The sequence below is a fragment of the Hippichthys cyanospilos genome, chromosome 17 (assembly GCF_059441005.1).
Source record: "Hippichthys cyanospilos isolate Australia breed blue-spotted pipefish chromosome 17, RoL_Hcya_1.0, whole genome shotgun sequence".
Classification (NCBI taxonomy): Eukaryota; Metazoa; Chordata; class Actinopteri; order Syngnathiformes; family Syngnathidae; genus Hippichthys; species Hippichthys cyanospilos.
In genome coordinates this window covers 7733943-7752157 of record NC_142385.1, presented here as the reverse complement: position 1 = coordinate 7752157, position 18215 = coordinate 7733943, and the positions used below count along the sequence as shown (strand labels likewise).

Genomic DNA, 18215 nt, shown 5'->3' with positions numbered 1-18215 from the left:
GGTGCACTCTCAATTAAAGACGTATTTTAAAACTTTTTCCATATATAAGGTGCACCGGATTATAAAACGCACCCTCAATTAATGACATATTTTAAAACGTTTTCAATCACAATATAGTAATACTCCAAGTAATAACAATAATAACTCAAATAATAACTCTAAACTCTCAATAGCATAATAACTCAACGTCAATATGAGCAACCTCGTTCAACTGTAAACACACAAAAGAAACAGGTAAAGCTTACTTTATCACTTCATTCCCCATCTACCAATCCCAATCTCAATATTGATCCATATATCAGACGCACCTGATTATAAGGCGCACCATCAGCTTTTTAAAAAAATGAAGGCTTTTAGGTGCGCCTTATAGTACGGAAACTACGGTACTTTTTTTGAATACTTTAGTGTTAGGCTAAAGGAGTGAAAATGGCTGGTACTGATCATCTATTTAATTATAGACAACATTTGAACATTTTGCAGCTAAAAATGGCTAAATTAGTGGACTATCCCTGCAAATTAGACAATTAGGTAAATAATATAGCATAGCATAGCAATGTTTGTGTATTGGTGTGTCTGTCGGTCTGTCACTGATAGATGCCCGTTTTGTCGCCAATTTACGGAAATAATGCTGTGCTGTAAATAAGCGCAGGATTGAATGTACGAACTCTGAACAAAATGACATCATTGGGATCGAATGAGTTAATATCCAAGTCTGCATGAATATTTTTTGCAAGGATGCAGGTCGAAAATCAAAAGTGCCGACAAGTATACGCGTAAGTATCAATTATGTAAATTCTTCCTTTGAACGCACTTGATTTTAATGAAGCCTGTTCAATGGGATAATGAGCTTTTATACTTGTGCTGACTCGACTTTTTGACCAGTTTATTCTCTCCTTACTGGTAAAACGGCTCCCTCCCTTGTTTTAATAAGATTATCCTTCTCCTGGAAATCGCCTTACCGAAGAAACATTGCTAATTCCCCAAGTTGGAAAAAAGACTCGTGAGCTTGAAGGATTTGAGTTTGAACTCCAGTCATTCCCTCTAAAGTTTCTCGATAAGGATTTCACCTTTCGGTTCTTACCTCAAAGCAGGTAATAACGGGAATTGTCTGGCGTCGGTCTTATCGACGCGGAACGCCGACGACGTTTTTATCCGACGCGATCGTCTCGCATCTTTGCAAAAGTCTGCGTCAGTCAGAATTTCAATTGGCAATTTCAGACCAAATTGACGCACGATGCTTTTGTGTGTAAGGCAGCGCCGGTGGGATCTCACCGTGACGCAAGCGGGAAAAAAAAGTAAAAAAAACAAAAAAGCAAAGTGACCTGCTAAGGTGCTGAAAAGGCTCAGAGGCGGGATGACACTTTATATAGCGGCAAGGGCTGTATTCACCGCACAGATAATTCTTTCGCTCACTTGCCAAATTAATCAAGGCGCATATTAATGCGGCTCGTGCGCAAGCTTATCACAACGGTGAAAAGCTCCAGCTTGTGTTTTTGACAAAATCGCTTGTTAATTGGTTTTACCGACATCACTTTGGCCTTTTGTCGTTCACTTAAGTTATTCATTCGCGGAATCTTTCGCGTTATTGTGATGATTGTATCCCCCGCCGCTTTACGGCCGTGCCGGACACTGGCGCTTGGCTGACTTTGTTTCCCCCTCCCCCCGGCGCTTTGTCGCTTTAAATTAACCCTGCGGCGTGATAAATAACGTTGCGGCTATCTGACATTTAGGATGGATGTTGTAGGATTTGAAGCTTTGCTGTTGGAAATTACTACAACAACAAGAAGAAAAAAAACCCCACATTGCTACAATAGCCCTTGCAGGCACCTATGTCTGGCTTTATCTCTCAGAGAAGGGCAAATTTCCTCATTGTTGACCTTCGGCTGGGCCCGGCAGCTTATATTTATAGATGCCATGTCTCTATAAGATGTTTCATTGCAGAGATGTGCAACAGTCTGCTGGCTTAAAGTTGAGTCTAATCAATCTCAATTTCCTGAGGCAGATGTCCTTGTTTCGCTCATCTCACTTTTTTATCAACTCTTTACATAGATGGCGCTCTCCAAAACAATGATTTATTTTTATTTGTATGTCTCATGGATAAACTACAGCCAGATTGATGCTCAGTACAGAATAACGTAACATTTTATGAATAACAGCTGTATTGTAGTGTATTGTAGACAAAATCCCACATTCGAACCATTTTGTTTTTTCATATATTCCCACCTACATTCTTCATTCTCAACAGGGGTAGTCAAAACTCATTTTAGCCGCATGGAGGAAAATTATTCTCAAGTGGGTCGGACCGATAAAATCACGTTATATAACGTAAAAACAATGTCAGTTATATGTCTAGTTTTGTTATGCGTGCCGACCTTTTCCCCGTTCCCCACAAATAGCAATAATCAACAGTAAATATTTTGTTAAAAAATGTAATATTATAATATATAAATAAATAAATAAAGATGAATTAAGTAAAACAACTTCCCCCATAAATCCCAATGTAATACTTTTCCTGAAAATGCATGAAATGAATGGAGATTTTCTGTGAGCTTTCTTCCGTTTGTTCGTAAAATATGTATTTTGTTTGGATAGACACATAAGAATAAATACATAACAAAATAAATAAAATAAAATACTAAATAATAAAATAAAAATACATAAAATAAATAAAATGAACAGTGCAGGAAAAATGCCCAAATTTCATATTTACAGTGTTTTCATTTGAGGTATATTTTCTTCACATATTTTTTTTCTCATATATATATATATATATATATATATATATATATATATATGCTTTTATAATTTTATTTATTGTGTTTTAAAGCATAGAACCACTCTACACATGCTTTGTAAATTTTACATTAATATTTAAAATTATTGTATATGTATCTTTTTTGAATACACTCCAAATTAAGATCTTCATAGATTGGAAAACAATGACTTATGGAATTGAACTGAATGCCATAACATTTGTTTGAGAACAAAAATAAATAGCCATGCCAGTATTTTTTTCAGCTGATTGCTTTATCTTACATTTTTGTGGCATCATGTGATTCCATTAAGCATATCTTTGTTTGTTTTGTTTTTAATGATGATGAATGATATCATGCTAAATAATAATTATTCAAACAAGATACAATTTTTCTTTTTATGTTTTCTATTTCGATACAGATGTTTTTTCAACACATTGGATTGGATTTCCACTCATTTGTACAAGATCTTTATTGAGCTGATGGAACATCTGGTTATGGCAACTAATTGTCATTTGGTCCTCAACACGGCAAACTTAAGCTCATCACAAATCCAATAATCAATCAGCGCTGTCCTCGTTGCTAATACGCTGGCCTGTTTTACTATTGATCAACCACAGCGTTGTGGATGTGAAAAGTGTGCTTGTGTATTACAGTATTGATTGGTAATGGGGAAAAGAAAAGCTATTTTCTGCACAAAACTTCACGTTTTTGTGCGATTACAAATATTTTTATTCACCTTCTCACTTGAAATGGCTTCAAAGTTGATGGCATATTTTGTGTGTCACGAGTGGGTACACAGAAATAACCTCCAGGTTATTACCGCATGGATGTTGTTTCAGTGTTTCCCTATCAATATCCCCAATTTAATTTTTTTTTTTTTTTTTTGCTTCATGCCACAGGGTTGAGGACCATCGTAAAAGCCCCACTTCCTCATTTTATACTTCTCTTGTATTCCCTGTATTTTGATTTCAGGTGCTCTAGTTCAATGATTTTTGTCACATCTCGCAAAGATAATTCAAAAAATATACCTAATACACATATGTTAGCCTTGTAAAACAATTGTTGTTTTTTTTCCTTATGTATCATCGTTAGCTCCCTGTGAAAAATAAAATTGCTAAATCAAGCTTCTAGCATTATTTTTGGTGATTGGTTGTATTCATTGTTTTGCTGTGCTTTACTTATCAGCAACTGATGAGGGAGCGTCAACAAATGGCCAGTCGTCCTTTTGCGTCCGCTGCCGTTGTGCTGGATGCCCGAGGAGGAGAACAAAGTGAGCTGCTGCAAGCGATGGCCGACGTAAGTCTTGCATTTTAATATGTGACATTTTTCACAAGCTTGCAGATCGGGGGGTGGGGGGGTGGGGGTGGGGTGGGGGGGTTGTTTATTGTTTACCAAGAGCCCTGTTTGAATTTGCTTCACCAAGAATTTAAAATTGCCTCACCCGGCATTCAGATTATCAAGATTTGTGTTTGCATTAATTGCTTTACATTCGATACCAGAGATGTATTTTTACGTCTTTGCAAAGTCCAGGCATTCAATATCAAGTACTAATTTACAGTTTTTTTGTTCTTTCAAATATTAGGGTAAAGGAGTGTCTCAAAATAAATTTCCACAATAAAGAAATAAATGAATAAAGTACCTGTAATTGACGAAGACTCTCAAAATTGTCTTTGGAATTGTATATATTTAATTTATTTAAAAAATTAAATAATTGATGTTTAAAGTTTAATTTAATTTAATTATTGTTACTATTATAGTTCATTTGATCAAATAATGGGTCAATTTTTACTATCCTTTTGGTCACTTTTTTTTTTTTTTTTGATTCACAGTCCACCTGTGAATAGCAGGGGTTCCACTTTTATTTATTTATGTTAAATATTTAATGATAAATTGACCAGTCAATAAAAAATAACAATAATAGAATAAAAATCAGTTCCAGAAATAAATATTTTATTTATTTTTTTTATTTTAATGTATTTGTTATATTTGTAAATACAGCACAAGATATATGGAATATGTTTGATTAATTATTTAAGAAATTATTAATATTTATTTGACTAATTTTACTACCTAAAATTAAGATTTAAAAAATAAATAAATAAATTATTTATATATATATATATATAATCTATCATACCATATGTTCTATGACCCATCGACCTGATCCTTGGGTGTCCTTCCTCTGCTTTCACCGATTTGTATGATTTATCCTGTGCAAATACTTTACCGATATGATGATGTCATCATGACATTGTTTTTTAATAACTTAAAAAAAAATGGAGACAGTGTCTGTACTTTCAGGAGAAAAAAAAGAGTGCAATGAAGGTCATATTTGAACTTCTTTTGTAAATTAAAATAAAAAAAAAAAACACCCGACCTTGCTAGCAATCATTTAAATATATCGGGCACATAATCGAAAACAGAAAAGAAATGCTGAAGGAAGTACAGCGGCGGGCTCAATGTCACCGGGGATAAAAGCGTAGCTGGAAGCAATAAAAAGGAGCTCCATGCTCAAATTGACATCAGAGGAGCAACAGTGTTTCCTCAGCCAAGGCCGCCCGCCTCTGTGTCACCTGCCGCCGAGAGAAATAAAATCACTGTGGCAACCAGCGAGGAGGCACTACATTAGCCATTAGTGTATTGCTGAGCGCTGCTCGCCGCCCATTACGCCGTCTTTGAAGGGCAGCGCAAAGAACGGCGCAGGAGAACAACAATGCTTCGCGGCTCTCCCAGCGCCATTCGTGGCTGCCGTCCCAATCCCCAACCCTTCCGGAAAAAAAACAACTCAACGTAAGTTATTTGGGAGTGTGAAATTAATTATGGCCAAATTAGGCACGCGACTTTGTGTCCGTCCCTTTTTGGACTCCTGGCAAAGCTGTTTGTTTGTCAGAGCGCATTAAGAAAAAAGGTTTGCACCCACTGGAGACAATTGCGGTAAACATTGTCCCAAGCTGTTGTGGAAATGATAACCGCCGGAAAAAAAGAAAAAAATCCTCTGTTTGTTGACCCGCACAAGATGCGGTGTGAACCAATCGTCGGCTGACTGTCTTTCGCTTAGATGTTTGTGCCGTGTTTTCAGGGAATTTGCCAACACAACTTAAGGACAACTATCAACAGCTTTGTTTCTGGAGCTTCGCGATTGTATGTTAGAAAACAAAATCACACAGTATGGGCAAAACCTCAAACTTCCCTAGTCCCTCTAACCAGACACACAAGTTAGTTTTCACTTGTTTTCACAAAATATTTTCGCAATTGCGTTTTCTGGTGAGGAAGCGGGAAAAAAAGCGCTTACCTCATTTTCCGCACCGTACGTATTATAAAGCACGGTTGCGATGATGGGGCCTGTTTTCGTACTTAACTCATATCATACTAAACGGGGCAAATTCAAACAGTCAAAGGAAGTGTACTTAATGTTCTTTGATTCGTTAAGCGCTCCTAGAATATGTAAATTACATCATGCGTAATGTTCTCTGACTGGTTAATCGCTGCCAGCGTTTATACTGTTCGTATTCTGTCCCTGCGTCAACGAGAAATGGTCCGAAAGTCGGTCAAGCGGGGAGCTTAGCAAAACATTTACAGATTTTTGGACTCCCACAAGGACAAGACACACGGAATTGTAGGGCACACCATCCATTTTCTTTAAAAAAAAAACAACTTAAAATGCTTTTATTTCCACTTCATGGGTTTGCCCTTTAAACATCTCCCAATGTGCTCCAGAGGAAAACTCTTCCCAGCTCCGATTTTGAGTTTGTTTTTTTTTAAACCACAAAAACATGGTATGATTGACACCTGGCCATAATCCTAAGAGAAATTTGGGATATTTTGAGGGACCGCTGGCTGAGTCTTAACTTACTAAATCCTCCTTAGACCCAAACTAGTCATTTGTGTGTGACATCAAGACATCATTGGAAAGGCCAGGATGTTTTCTACAAAAAAAAAAAAAGCCAAAAACAATTGTCCACCACTGTGGACACATGGACTCAGTTTTGAGAGGATATGATCCCGAGACTAGCTCCACATAATTAAGCACAGCGTTTCAAAAGTTTGGGGTCATTTGTGTCCACTGTTTTGTATAAATGGCAAACATTAGCTTCATGAAGCGCCTTGGATATTTTTTTTTTTTACTCCTCTAGATGGTGCTCTTAGATTAAAAATGTCCACTAATATAAGGGAAATGTATTCACTCTTTGAACCAAATGCCATCTAGAGGAGTCAAAAAAATATGACAAGTGCTTCATGAAGCTTCGTTTGAAACGTAAATTGCATCCCAATATATAAGACATCATTGCAAAGGCTAGCATGTCCTCTACAGAGCTCACTTGGACTTAATTGGGAAGCTCCAGTATTTCAAAAGATAAAGACTAAAATCAAATGTCCACTACAGTGGACAGAAACGAATCGGTTAAATGTCAGGTGGATGTCGTTGCCATGGCAACGACAGAGCTCCAAGTCTCATCACAGGCTATTGTAACATTCAAAGCATACTTTTAGTCAAATCTGCCGCATTATTATTATTTTCTTAATGGTATGCATATACATAATATCAACTAATTTCAAACCCTGCTGAGTCAATTGAAAGGGGTAATTCTGTTATTTTATAGCATTGTTTGGCAGCAGCTGAAGGTGAACCGTATAAACATAAAGCTCCCTTTTTTTTTTTTTTAATAAGCCTAATTGCTCAACATCTGGCGTCACTTAACTATTCGAAAATACTTGTTGATGTCAAAGGGGACACCGACAACACATTTTACTGACCGCCCGTTTTTAGTTGAATGCTTATTGCCACGTAGGGTACAATTTAGAACTTTTTTTTTTTTTACCCTGAAATCAATGTTTGTTTCTTGATTGCTACTATTTGTACCACCAAGCTAAGAAATGGCGAGCTACATTTCTACGCTTTTGTAATCCATGCCAACGTTTAGAGTTTTGTTTGGAACAGTCGTAATGTCGTCTCATCAAGCGATCCATGTAAGCAACGTAATGCGGTGGATTCTGATTTATCGTTAGATTAGCACGAGACAATTTAGGCCCATTTTTTTTTTCTTTCTGCCGGAATGTAGCTACTCATTAGCGGCAATCACCTGAGTTTTTCGTGAAGCCGACTGACAAGCTGATTGCCCTTGGATGCCAGTGCAAGACGGCGCACGTTAACCCCCCCACCCCCCCCCCACCCCCCCATCCGTCACCGCTGCGCCCGAGCAGATGCACGCTAATGTTTTCCTCTCGTCACGTGACCTAAATTGGCTCGCGTGAATTGCACATCAATACTCATATTCCGTGACGGAAACATATTTTCTATCTTGCATAAACAGCGGAATTTAATTGTGGCTCCCTTGTGTTTACATCCATTTTGACTTATTCATCACAGTGTATTTATGAATATTGTTCATAACGAGGATGTGGAGCCATGTTGCTATCGGCCGTTTAGTCCTCCAAGGGCCAAACAAACTTTATGAAAAATGTGATGCAATTAAGCTAGCTCGTCGAAAGGGGATCAACAGAGTCCTAATTACTGGTCGATCCATTAATTGATTATCATGCACATCTCTAATTGCAACTAGTCAGGCTCATATAGATAGATAGATAGATAGATAGATAGATAGATAGATAGATAGATAGATAGATAGATAGATAGATAGATAGATAGATAGATACTTTATTCATCCCTGTAGGGAAATTCACATATGTATACATTCCTGAAAATTCACCACTTTCGCTAATTCTCATCGGGTCGCGCCTTGGAAGATGATGTCCAAAATACTTTTCCGGTCAAAAGTTTGGAAACACCATCATTCCAGCTAATAAAACATCATGCGCATGAAGGACTTTTTTCTAGACCGATACCAATGCAAGTATCCAAAAATTTTTGTAGTCCCCGATACCAAATACAGATACCACTAATGCTTTCAATACCCAAGAATGAAAGAAGAACATTTTCTATTGTTCTAATTTGTCAATCTTGGTTCTTGATTGTCAAACTGCGCAAAGAATTTAGCTGATACTAATTTAGGCTTGATATCAAGACTTGGTATCAGTAATCGCTCATCCTTAATTCACATCGTAACGCTAAGAAGATATTAAGATGTGCAAAGCTATTAAGATTTTGATGAATATAACAAGTAACATCTAGTCTGGAAAATATGAATCAGTTCCTGAAAAGTTTCATACGGCCGCATCGGGAAAAATAATGTTATCATCAGCTTCGTTTCGCGGGAGTCCACTGGACTTGGTATCCGTATTCGTCCATCCCTATTCCGCATAAAGACGAATGAGAAAATAACAAGATGTGCAGATCTCTTGTCTGGGCAAATTAACTTGATTTAAACAAAATAATTATCAATATTGACTTCTAACGTCAATGACGGGTATAAATTGAAATTCAGGAAGGTTTAAAATAATAGATAAACACTATTAGAGGATGTTTCCAAAGTTTTATGAGGATACATGTTTAAAACCCATAAATCTACATTATATATGTCTGTACTGCATTTGTATTTTGTATTTTGAACATTGAAAGGATGAAACAGTGATTTGACAGCTAAAAACACTTTAGTAAGCTAATAACGTCTTTCAAAAACACAGAGTAACTCAAATTAAAAGTCTCCTTCGGTACACCCAAATGAATAAACGTTGTATATAAACAGAAACTAATCAGTCCCTCAGCACACATCCTTGTTTTCGGAGAGTCCGCCTCTCGAGTCCTCTATCATCACAATTTGGAGGCTGGCAGACACAAAGAAGTCAATTGTGGTCAGACGTGTTATTATTCCCCAATTTCTCCCAAACACGCCGCAAAAACCCTCCTGACTTTCATTGTATGGATGACATGTTTTTCACGCTTGAGACACGACCACTTTTGTGGCTATCAAGTCTAAGTGTTGCTTTTCTCGACACGCCGACTGTCAGGCGGAGGGGACACGCGAGCGTTCTCGCCGTCTTCGTGGTCGTCGTTGTTATTGTCGTGTGTCTAATTAAAGCGTTTGTCCCGGGAGGAGGGCGGCTCGTCTCCGCCGACGTAGATTTGGCGGTCTCGTTGTCCGAGGGGTTCATTCAGCAGTTCTTTTACACTTAAATTCAAACATTATGAAGATGAATTTTTCAATTCATATTTGAGGTGAGGTCAACTTAAAAAAAAACATTGATTTATCATCGAGTGTATCACACCTATTTATTTTATTTGATTATAGGGAGAGAACAAAACATTGTTGTTTTTTTTGGGCTGTTAATGACCCCAAAAGGGGCAATTGTGTTGTCTAATGAACTCATTTGAACCCACAGTCGAGAGCGAGGTCATTTTGTCCTTCATCGTGTAAAGTGCACAATTCATTTTTACACCGGTGAATCCTTTAAAGAGAACATCGTGCAGTGGTTCTCAAATAGTGGTATGGAAAGGCAACTTATTGCTAAATTGTAGTTAAGTAGATTTTTCCAGTGTTTCGGCATGTATCAGCAAATGTCGCTCAGTGCTTTTTAATTCCTGGACAGGAACAATATGTCTTCCCAAATTAAGAGCAAATGAATTGAAATATGAAGCATCTTATTGATAAATTGTATTTCTGTAGATTTTTCCAGTGTTTCGGCATGTATCAGCAAATGTAGCTCAGTGCTTTTTAATTCTGGGACAGGAACAGTATATCTTCTCAAATTAAGAGCAAATGAATTGAAATATGAAGCAGCTTATTGCTAAATTGTATTTGAGTAGATTTTTCCAGTGTTTCGGCATGTATTCGCAGATGTAACTCAGTGCTTTTTAATTCTGGGACAGGAACAGTAGATATTCTCAAATTAAGAACAAATAAAGCAGCTTATTACTGAAATGTATTAGACACTTTGCAAAATGCCTTTATTTTGTTAAATTTTATACAAACGCACATTGCCATTAGAGATTCAGTCCCAAAGGACCGCAGCTTGACACCTGAGGTCATATGCTGCTACTTATGTCTTGTCTTGGGGTACTCTTGCCATACCTGTTTTTTTGTATTTAGTTTTTTAGTTTTAGTTGTTAGTTTAGCAACACTAGGCAAAGTAGATCAAACATACTGCACTTTACATTACTATAGATAAGTATCTAGCTTTTAGGTTTGTCTCGTCTTGCGCACCTGCACTTTGTTATTGTACATTTAAAACGCAGAGGATAGTGAGAAACGCAATTTCAATTCCTTTGTATGTTCAGTACATGGGAAGAAATTGACAATAAACTTGACTTTGACTTTGACTTTGACACCTGAGGTCTTGCACGAATCAGCCGCTAGCGAGTAGCGCTCAAATGCTCCATATAGGCTGGCGTGATAGACGTACTGTAACTGTCCCAGCACACTTTAATGCTGACAGCTTGACACAGATGCCGTTCCTACTGATCACTTTTTAACAAATGTTGCTCTTTTATCCGATTTTTATTGATGTTAATGACATTTCAAAATATGAAATGACACCATGATTTTTCATTTACCTCCTCCAGGGCGCACCAAAACCCGTGGCCATGGAGCCGTGTTCCGGAGGCAAAGCCGCCGTGCTGACAGTCCTCATGCGGCTGCCGTCGGGACCCACCAATCTGCCTCCGCCCGGCCAGTCAGGTATCAAACATTTTTTCATTTGGATCGAACGAATTTGCAACGCCTTGCTATTATATGGAGTAATTCACGTAGAAATGACCCTTTTTACGTTTTAACGCCCGTGCTTGGTTTGTGCCGCCCCGCCGACAGGCCTGATCGTCGCCAGCGCACTGATCGACATTTCCCAGCAGAAAGCGTCCGATTTTAAGGAGAAATCTCTGGCGTTAAAGAACCGAAAGGCCCTGGCGCCAACGCACCAGGGCACCTGCGTCTGAGCCCCGCCTCAAGCGCTCTCCAACCACGTTCCCGGCGGACGGCGTCCCCATGCCGTCCCCATAACGCGGAGGTAATCCGTTTCCCCCCCCCCCCACGAGCGTAACTGTACTTGACTCTCCCTGCCACGAAGGACTTTGGGAATCCGCAGGCCCGCAAAACTGGAAAGGGAGGATCTCCGTTTAACGCTCGGATGGTTTGTGTCGGGACGCCTCCACGTTCCTTTTCGCTCGGCATGAAAAAACAAAGCTAATCGCTATGCAGTTCATTTGAAGCTCAAGCTAGCCGATGTCTGTTACATGCTGCCTATTGTTTAGTATTCCTTTTTGTTTTGTTTTTTTTGCACGTACGCGAGTGTTTCACGGTGCTAAATGCCGCCTGAAGGAAATCCGCGCACCGCCATCGCACCGATAGCGTCTCGTTTAGCATTTAAGGCAAAACTGGAAAATCTTGGCTCGGTATTCCGTTTGGTTGCTTTTGCGCAGCTTTTTTGGGGGGCGCGGCGCACTCGAAGCAAGGACGTTCCGCTTCTGCCTGACTTTGTTTTCTATGACTTGGTCCCACCGCTGCTACGTTTTGTACTGCCGGACACTGAGACGGCAGGCAGAATTTTCCAAGCTTGTACAGTGTTAGCTTTTGAACAAAAGTGAGTCTTTGTCACTCCCCTCTCTTGATATTTTCCCGTCGTTTGTCGGCTTTCTAAGACAGAAATGGGCCAGATATTTTTCATTTATTCCCTTATTATATTTACCACACGATTGTGAAGAAGAGCGTTTTCGTTGATGTTTTTTGATATTTAATACGATTCCTGTGTAATAGCACATTGAAATCAATTTTGATAGTAGGTTGTTGATTCAATGTTTGTTTTTTAAACCCCTCGGGCATTGTCGTTGCATCTCGTACGTGAGCTAACATGTTCCTTACTATGTGTGTGTTTGTACAGTGCTCCAATGACCGTGTCATTACACAGGAATCAGGGTCTCGCTGGAAACTAAAAAGAAAAAAAAAAACGAGATGGGAGAGACTGCCTGTCAGTAAATATCAATGTGTTTAAAGGATGAATGACATGATGGAATATTAAAAACAAGAAAGAACAATGTCAAGTTGTTTTTTCATCGCTTATATCGCAGAGTGCATGTTTTTTTTTTAAGAACCCTGTCAAATTAAAGTATAAGCAGGTACGGATGTCAACACTTAAGGGGGTGTGCAATTTCCATTTTTGCGTCAAGATGTTTAGTCGTTTAAGAAAATGTATTGCTGGAAAAATGAAGCTTCATGAAACACCGACTTTTTTTATGCATCTAGATACAAAGATGCACACTAGCGCAGTGGAAATGAATTACTTTTCCCCTAAATCTTTGAAAGGAGTACCATCTAGAAGAGCCAGAAAAAAAATCACAAGTGCTTCATGAAGCTTCGTTTGTCCATCACTGGTAATGTGTATACTATTTTCTTTGTAAACGCCAACAGTTTTGAGCCAAGCATGTATGTATACATTTTTTTTTTTTAATCCAGATTTCATACCTTAGGTTGTTCCCATGATCGTCGCTCTCCAAAAGTGTGCGACGTGCTTGTAATTCTACTAAAAGTAGCGAGAGACGGGACCACCTTGGTAGCGCTAACAAAGGTTTGCCGTTTAAATCAAGGTGAATTACAGTGGACATGAAGGTCGGCCGATTGCTTCTCCTTATTCATGTGCTGCGTCCTTTTTAAATGTTATGGCCAAACACCGGCGCTGCTCAGTAGGAAGCAATGAAGGGTAAGTAATCTCCTCTTTTGAACTCTGCTTAATAGTCAGAAACGAGAAAGAAACATGGCGCTCTTTCTTTGTCCTGCATGATTGGTAACCCTAGAGAGAGAGTTTAAAGTGATGATAAATTGCAGCAAGTTTGCACTTTAACTGGAGGCCGTTTTATGTGTCTGGACCATGGCTGTTTCTAGGCTGTTTTTGAAGGTGCTCAAGCACCCCTAAATTCAAACTCGCCCACTTTGCTAAAATTTGATTTGTTTTTTGACTTTTTAATGTGTCCTTTCTGAACAATATTTTTGAAGCTGGTGGTCCTCAAGCCTTTTTCAATGATGTCATGTATGATATGACCCCAAAAACTATATTTTTGTGGTGTCTATAGGCATATTTATTTAACAACCAGCAGGTGTATAGTCTATGATAACAGAGAATTACATAACGATAATGCACATCCGTATAGAACTAAACAACATAAAGGCATACGGAGTTTTGCAAAGGAGTCAGAATTAGGCAAAAAGTTGCCACATGTTCCAATTCATTTGCTCCTAATTTGAAAAGAAAGGCCACCATTCCTATCACAGCATTAAAAATAGTACCACTGTCTTCCGTTTGAATTGGAATGGGAGAAACTTGTTCTTATGTCCTCCTAAAGGTTAAAGTCAAGATTATTCTGGCAAGCAAACTGATTGAATGTCCATAGCTGCTGATTTACAAACAAAGCTTCATGAAGCTCTTGTGCGCAAGGCAGACAATCAGTTTTCAGAACGTAAAACAGAAAACGTAAATATTGAGTGTTCTTCTAGATTAAAAGCACACATTTCAGAATAAGATATAAGTGAAAATTAAAAACTAAAGCGCTTGAAGAATTTTTTACAGAATAAATGTCATCTTAATGGCCCTGCCCCTGCGTGTGAACAAAGATGGACTCAAACACTGGGTCAGTCAGCTCAATCTTTTATTGAAAACAGCTAAGAGCTGAGTGACGGAGAACATACACAGGAATTGGAAATACGGCACGGTCTTCCTGGTTTAAAAGCAAAAAACTTAAAGCAAAATATACAGGTAAGTAAACAGTACAAACTGAAGTGCTTGAAGAATTCTTACCACTGTTTTTGAGCTTAGATGGACTCAGACGTTGGTTCGGTCTGCTTGCTTCTTTTACTGAAAATAATGCTGTAAACCTTAGTTAACACAAGCTTCTGCAAGTAACTCTTCTGACTGCTAATACTCAACTGATGCCATCCGCTTCCACCCTCCAACTCCGTAATTATCGTAAGAATACGCCTGTTAAAGGATACCGGTTTAGGTTAGCTGATGCAATTTTTAGAGCTAATAATCTTTTAGTCAGCATGTCAGGTGGGGGGGGTCAAAAAGTTTTTTTCTTTCCTAGGGGGGGCTTGGCAAAATATAATTGAGAAGCACTGCTTTAAAAAAAAAAAAAAACATTTAAAAATACAGTACATACAATACAAGTAAATGGACTGAATGTCTAGACGTAAAAATACGTCTTTGGGGTGGAACAAGTAAATATCGTTTGTAATACATATACTTCACTTCGAGGAAGTTGTCAACCATAGTTTGAGTAAAACCTAGGTTTTAATGATGCCCTCGGAATGTTTCCAAACTTACTGACCCTGGAGGCATCTTAAGGGTTACTCCATCCACCGCTAGGGCTACCAAAAATTAATTTCATAACGGCTACAAAGCATGCAAGCCATACTAGACAATTGGCGAGAAACGTTTTTGAATTTGAGGGGAAATGCGCAAAGGTAGCAAAGAGTCTGGTGGATGGTACTTTGCTACATTGGATAAATTGTGTTTCATAACGCAAGATCTCAAAAGAGGGAAGCCAAAGCGTATCCAATTTATTTGTGTACGTACTGTAAAAAGTGACCTCATGTTGTCCTTCATTTGCAAAATGAAGGCGCGCCGCTTGCCAGAATGTTCCTGAAAATGACATCATGGGCCAATTTGGGAAGAAGCAACACCACTTGCAATGCGGAACAGCTAAAAGTAGAAATAAGGTGAGTCACTACGGATGAGGAGAGAGCTTCAATCTGTCAATTGGACTCCTCCAAATCCCATCAGGACACAAACGGAGCAAACTATTGGAGTTCCTCTCGCGCCTTTCAAACGATATTATACGTCTGCCGCCGTTTGTCATTTAATTCCTTGGCTCCGGTGTCGGGTACACTGGAAATCAAACTGTCACTAAGGTGACCCCGCCTTGTATTTCTTCCACAAGTATATTGGGATTTACATGCAACAGTTATGAGCCAAAGAAATGACTTGACAAAAGCTGTAAATTTTCAACTGGGGGCGCCTGTCCTCACGTTACCCTCGTGTACGGTGCGCCCGCCTCGCCTTTATTCGCGTTTCGTATAATCGCGCACGTAAGCGCCGTATTGTAAAAACTGCATTTATAACAAGAACAAAGCCAGAAATTCAGTCAGGGTTGCATGAAATAGTTCATTCACTTTACTACATTAATTCAAACGTAAATATGCAGTTAATGTTATTCCTCGGGTGTCAATGCAAAAATGGCAGAAAAATTAAAGATAAGGGGTAGTCGTTCCACCATGTAACCCCGCCCCTAATTGATACCCTTCTGAGACCAAATATCCATCACAGTGGACACAAATGAACAGACTGGTTCTCGGGACAATATAATAAAGTAAATCAATACATAACGTCTTCAATCCAAAAGACATATTTTTATGTCCTTTTTGAGTAAAAGTAGTTGATTGCTAGGTAATTAAGTGCTAAAGTAACCCATTACCTGATACAAAAAAGTAATCGATATTGATTACTTTTTTTACTCTGGTATGTAAAGTAACTGATTAGTACTGTGGTATCTAAAGTAAAGATTACTTTAGTGCTTATTTCGTAATGGGATTGATTACTTTAGTACCTTATTTGTTTTAGTACTTAAGTATTTATTTTTATACATTAACGTATTTAATATAAATTATTTTGACACCTAAAATAATCAATTACTTTAGTGGTGATCAATTACTTAAGTACATTAGGTACTTTAGTACCTAACATAATCAATTACTTAGTACTGATTACTTTAACTAATTAATTACTTTTGTACTTTAGTCCCTAAACAATTGCTTTAATACTTATTACCAAAAGTAACAGTTTTCCTAAGTGCTTTTTACTTAAGTATTGAATGACTTTATACATAAAAGTGTTCAATATCATTTACTGTAGCACTAAAATACCTAAAGTAATCGATTACTTTAGTACATTAATTATTTTAGTACCTGACATCAAACGTGCCTAATGTAATCAATTACTTAGTACTTGTTACATAAAATAATCACTTACTTTTGTACTTATTAACGAAAATATTTTATTACTTTATTACTTTTAGTACCTAGTGTAATCAATTACTTCAGTACTTGATTCATTCACTAAATAATTCTTCTTAATTTACAGGTCAGTTTGCGCCCGCACTGATACTGAATGTCTACTTGATTTGAAATAATAATAAAAATGAAACTGTCTTCGATATTGAATGACTTAATGAGGGGGGAAATTGGTGCAAAAAAAAAACAATGAAAAAAAATTCCCATCATGCTTTGGTGTAATGCTTTCTTCATTTCTACTGCAGGAATTTATCATGGTTGACGCTCCCAAAACTTATGTATCCTCTCCAGCTGACAAGCCCAATACAAAGGCAACTTTTATGTGACAGTTCGCGCGAGTACATTTTCCATATCATAATTACATCTGCACTGTTTTAGTTTTGTTTTTTTGTTTTTTTTGCCGCTGTCACGGGCATTGTTGCAGCCGCCCTCGGGCTTCCATCTGCGCCGTGATTGGCATCTGCTGCTTATCGCCGACTGTTTGCCTGCGCTGAAAAAGATCCGTTTTAGGTCATATTAGGAGGTGTCAAGCTGGTGGTTGTTTGGCGCCGATTCTCGAGGACATGCCACGGATGACTGTTAAAATATTTAGCTAAGGTTAATTTTGTAAAATGAATGGTAGTTAATCCAGCTGGTTTTGCTAAAGTGTTTGCAAAAGTACACATTGGGAAATTTGATAGAAGTCTATTTTTACTATGCTTTGCTGTGTACTTTTGTTTTGTCCAAAATTATCCACATCCACCATTATTGTGACCATATAGCGTGCAAAAAAGGAAATGCAAACAAAAAAAACAACAACAACAATGATATTTGTTGATTAGTTTTACCTTTCTTTGATTACAGTTAATTGTACTTAATTGTACTTAGGGACATAGGGATCAAGCCAAATCTCTCGTGATGGACAAACGAAGCTTCATGAAGCACTTGTCATGACTTGACAGGTAACGAGAGGTGGCACAGGACAAGTTGGGTTAAGCCTCAATTATTTTTTGCCAAGCCCCCCGCTCAAGAAAGAGAAAACTTTTCGTGCCCCTCCCACTCAACGCGCTGACTATAAATAAGATTATCATCTATAAAAATTGTATGAGTATACCTAATTTATACGTAAGTATACCTATGAATCAACTTTCAACAACTGTTAATTATTTTTTAGTGTATTAATGTGTTACAGCTTAGTCAAAAACAGAAAAAAGTACCCAGGTGCATCATAGAGCCTGAAAAGAAAAATGATGAAAATTCTTATTTTATTTTACTTACACTTCACATGACCCTGGGGTCATGTCATTCCCCCCCCCGCATCATTAGGACATAATAGGAAGATGACAACCTTTTTCCCCATATAAGTGGTTATTGGTGATAATGGACAAACAAAACTTCATGGATCAAAAAAGTGGGTAGAAATTCATACATTTCCACTGCACCGGTGTTTCTTTTTAACCAAAAATTCTGCTACTCTTTTTGAACAGGGGTGTGTGGACGTTTTCTATCCACTGAATGTGCTCACAGCCCTTGT

General features: G+C 38.1%; 1 protein-coding gene across 1 annotated transcript in view; it reads left to right on the top strand.

Moving 5' to 3' along the window:
* atrnl1b (attractin like 1b) overlaps positions 1 to 13242 on the top strand; it is a 61336-nt gene extending 48094 nt beyond the window's left edge. Inside the window, exons 27-29 of the mRNA XM_088439491.1 lie at positions 3942 to 4052; positions 11215 to 11329; positions 11459 to 13242. Of these exons, the coding sequence (XP_088295617.1) occupies positions 3942 to 4052; positions 11215 to 11329; positions 11459 to 11583 (351 nt within the window). The 3' untranslated portion in view covers positions 11584 to 13242. The remainder of the gene's footprint in view (positions 1 to 3941; positions 4053 to 11214; positions 11330 to 11458) is intronic.
* The last annotated feature ends 4973 nt before the right edge of the window (positions 13243 to 18215 follow it).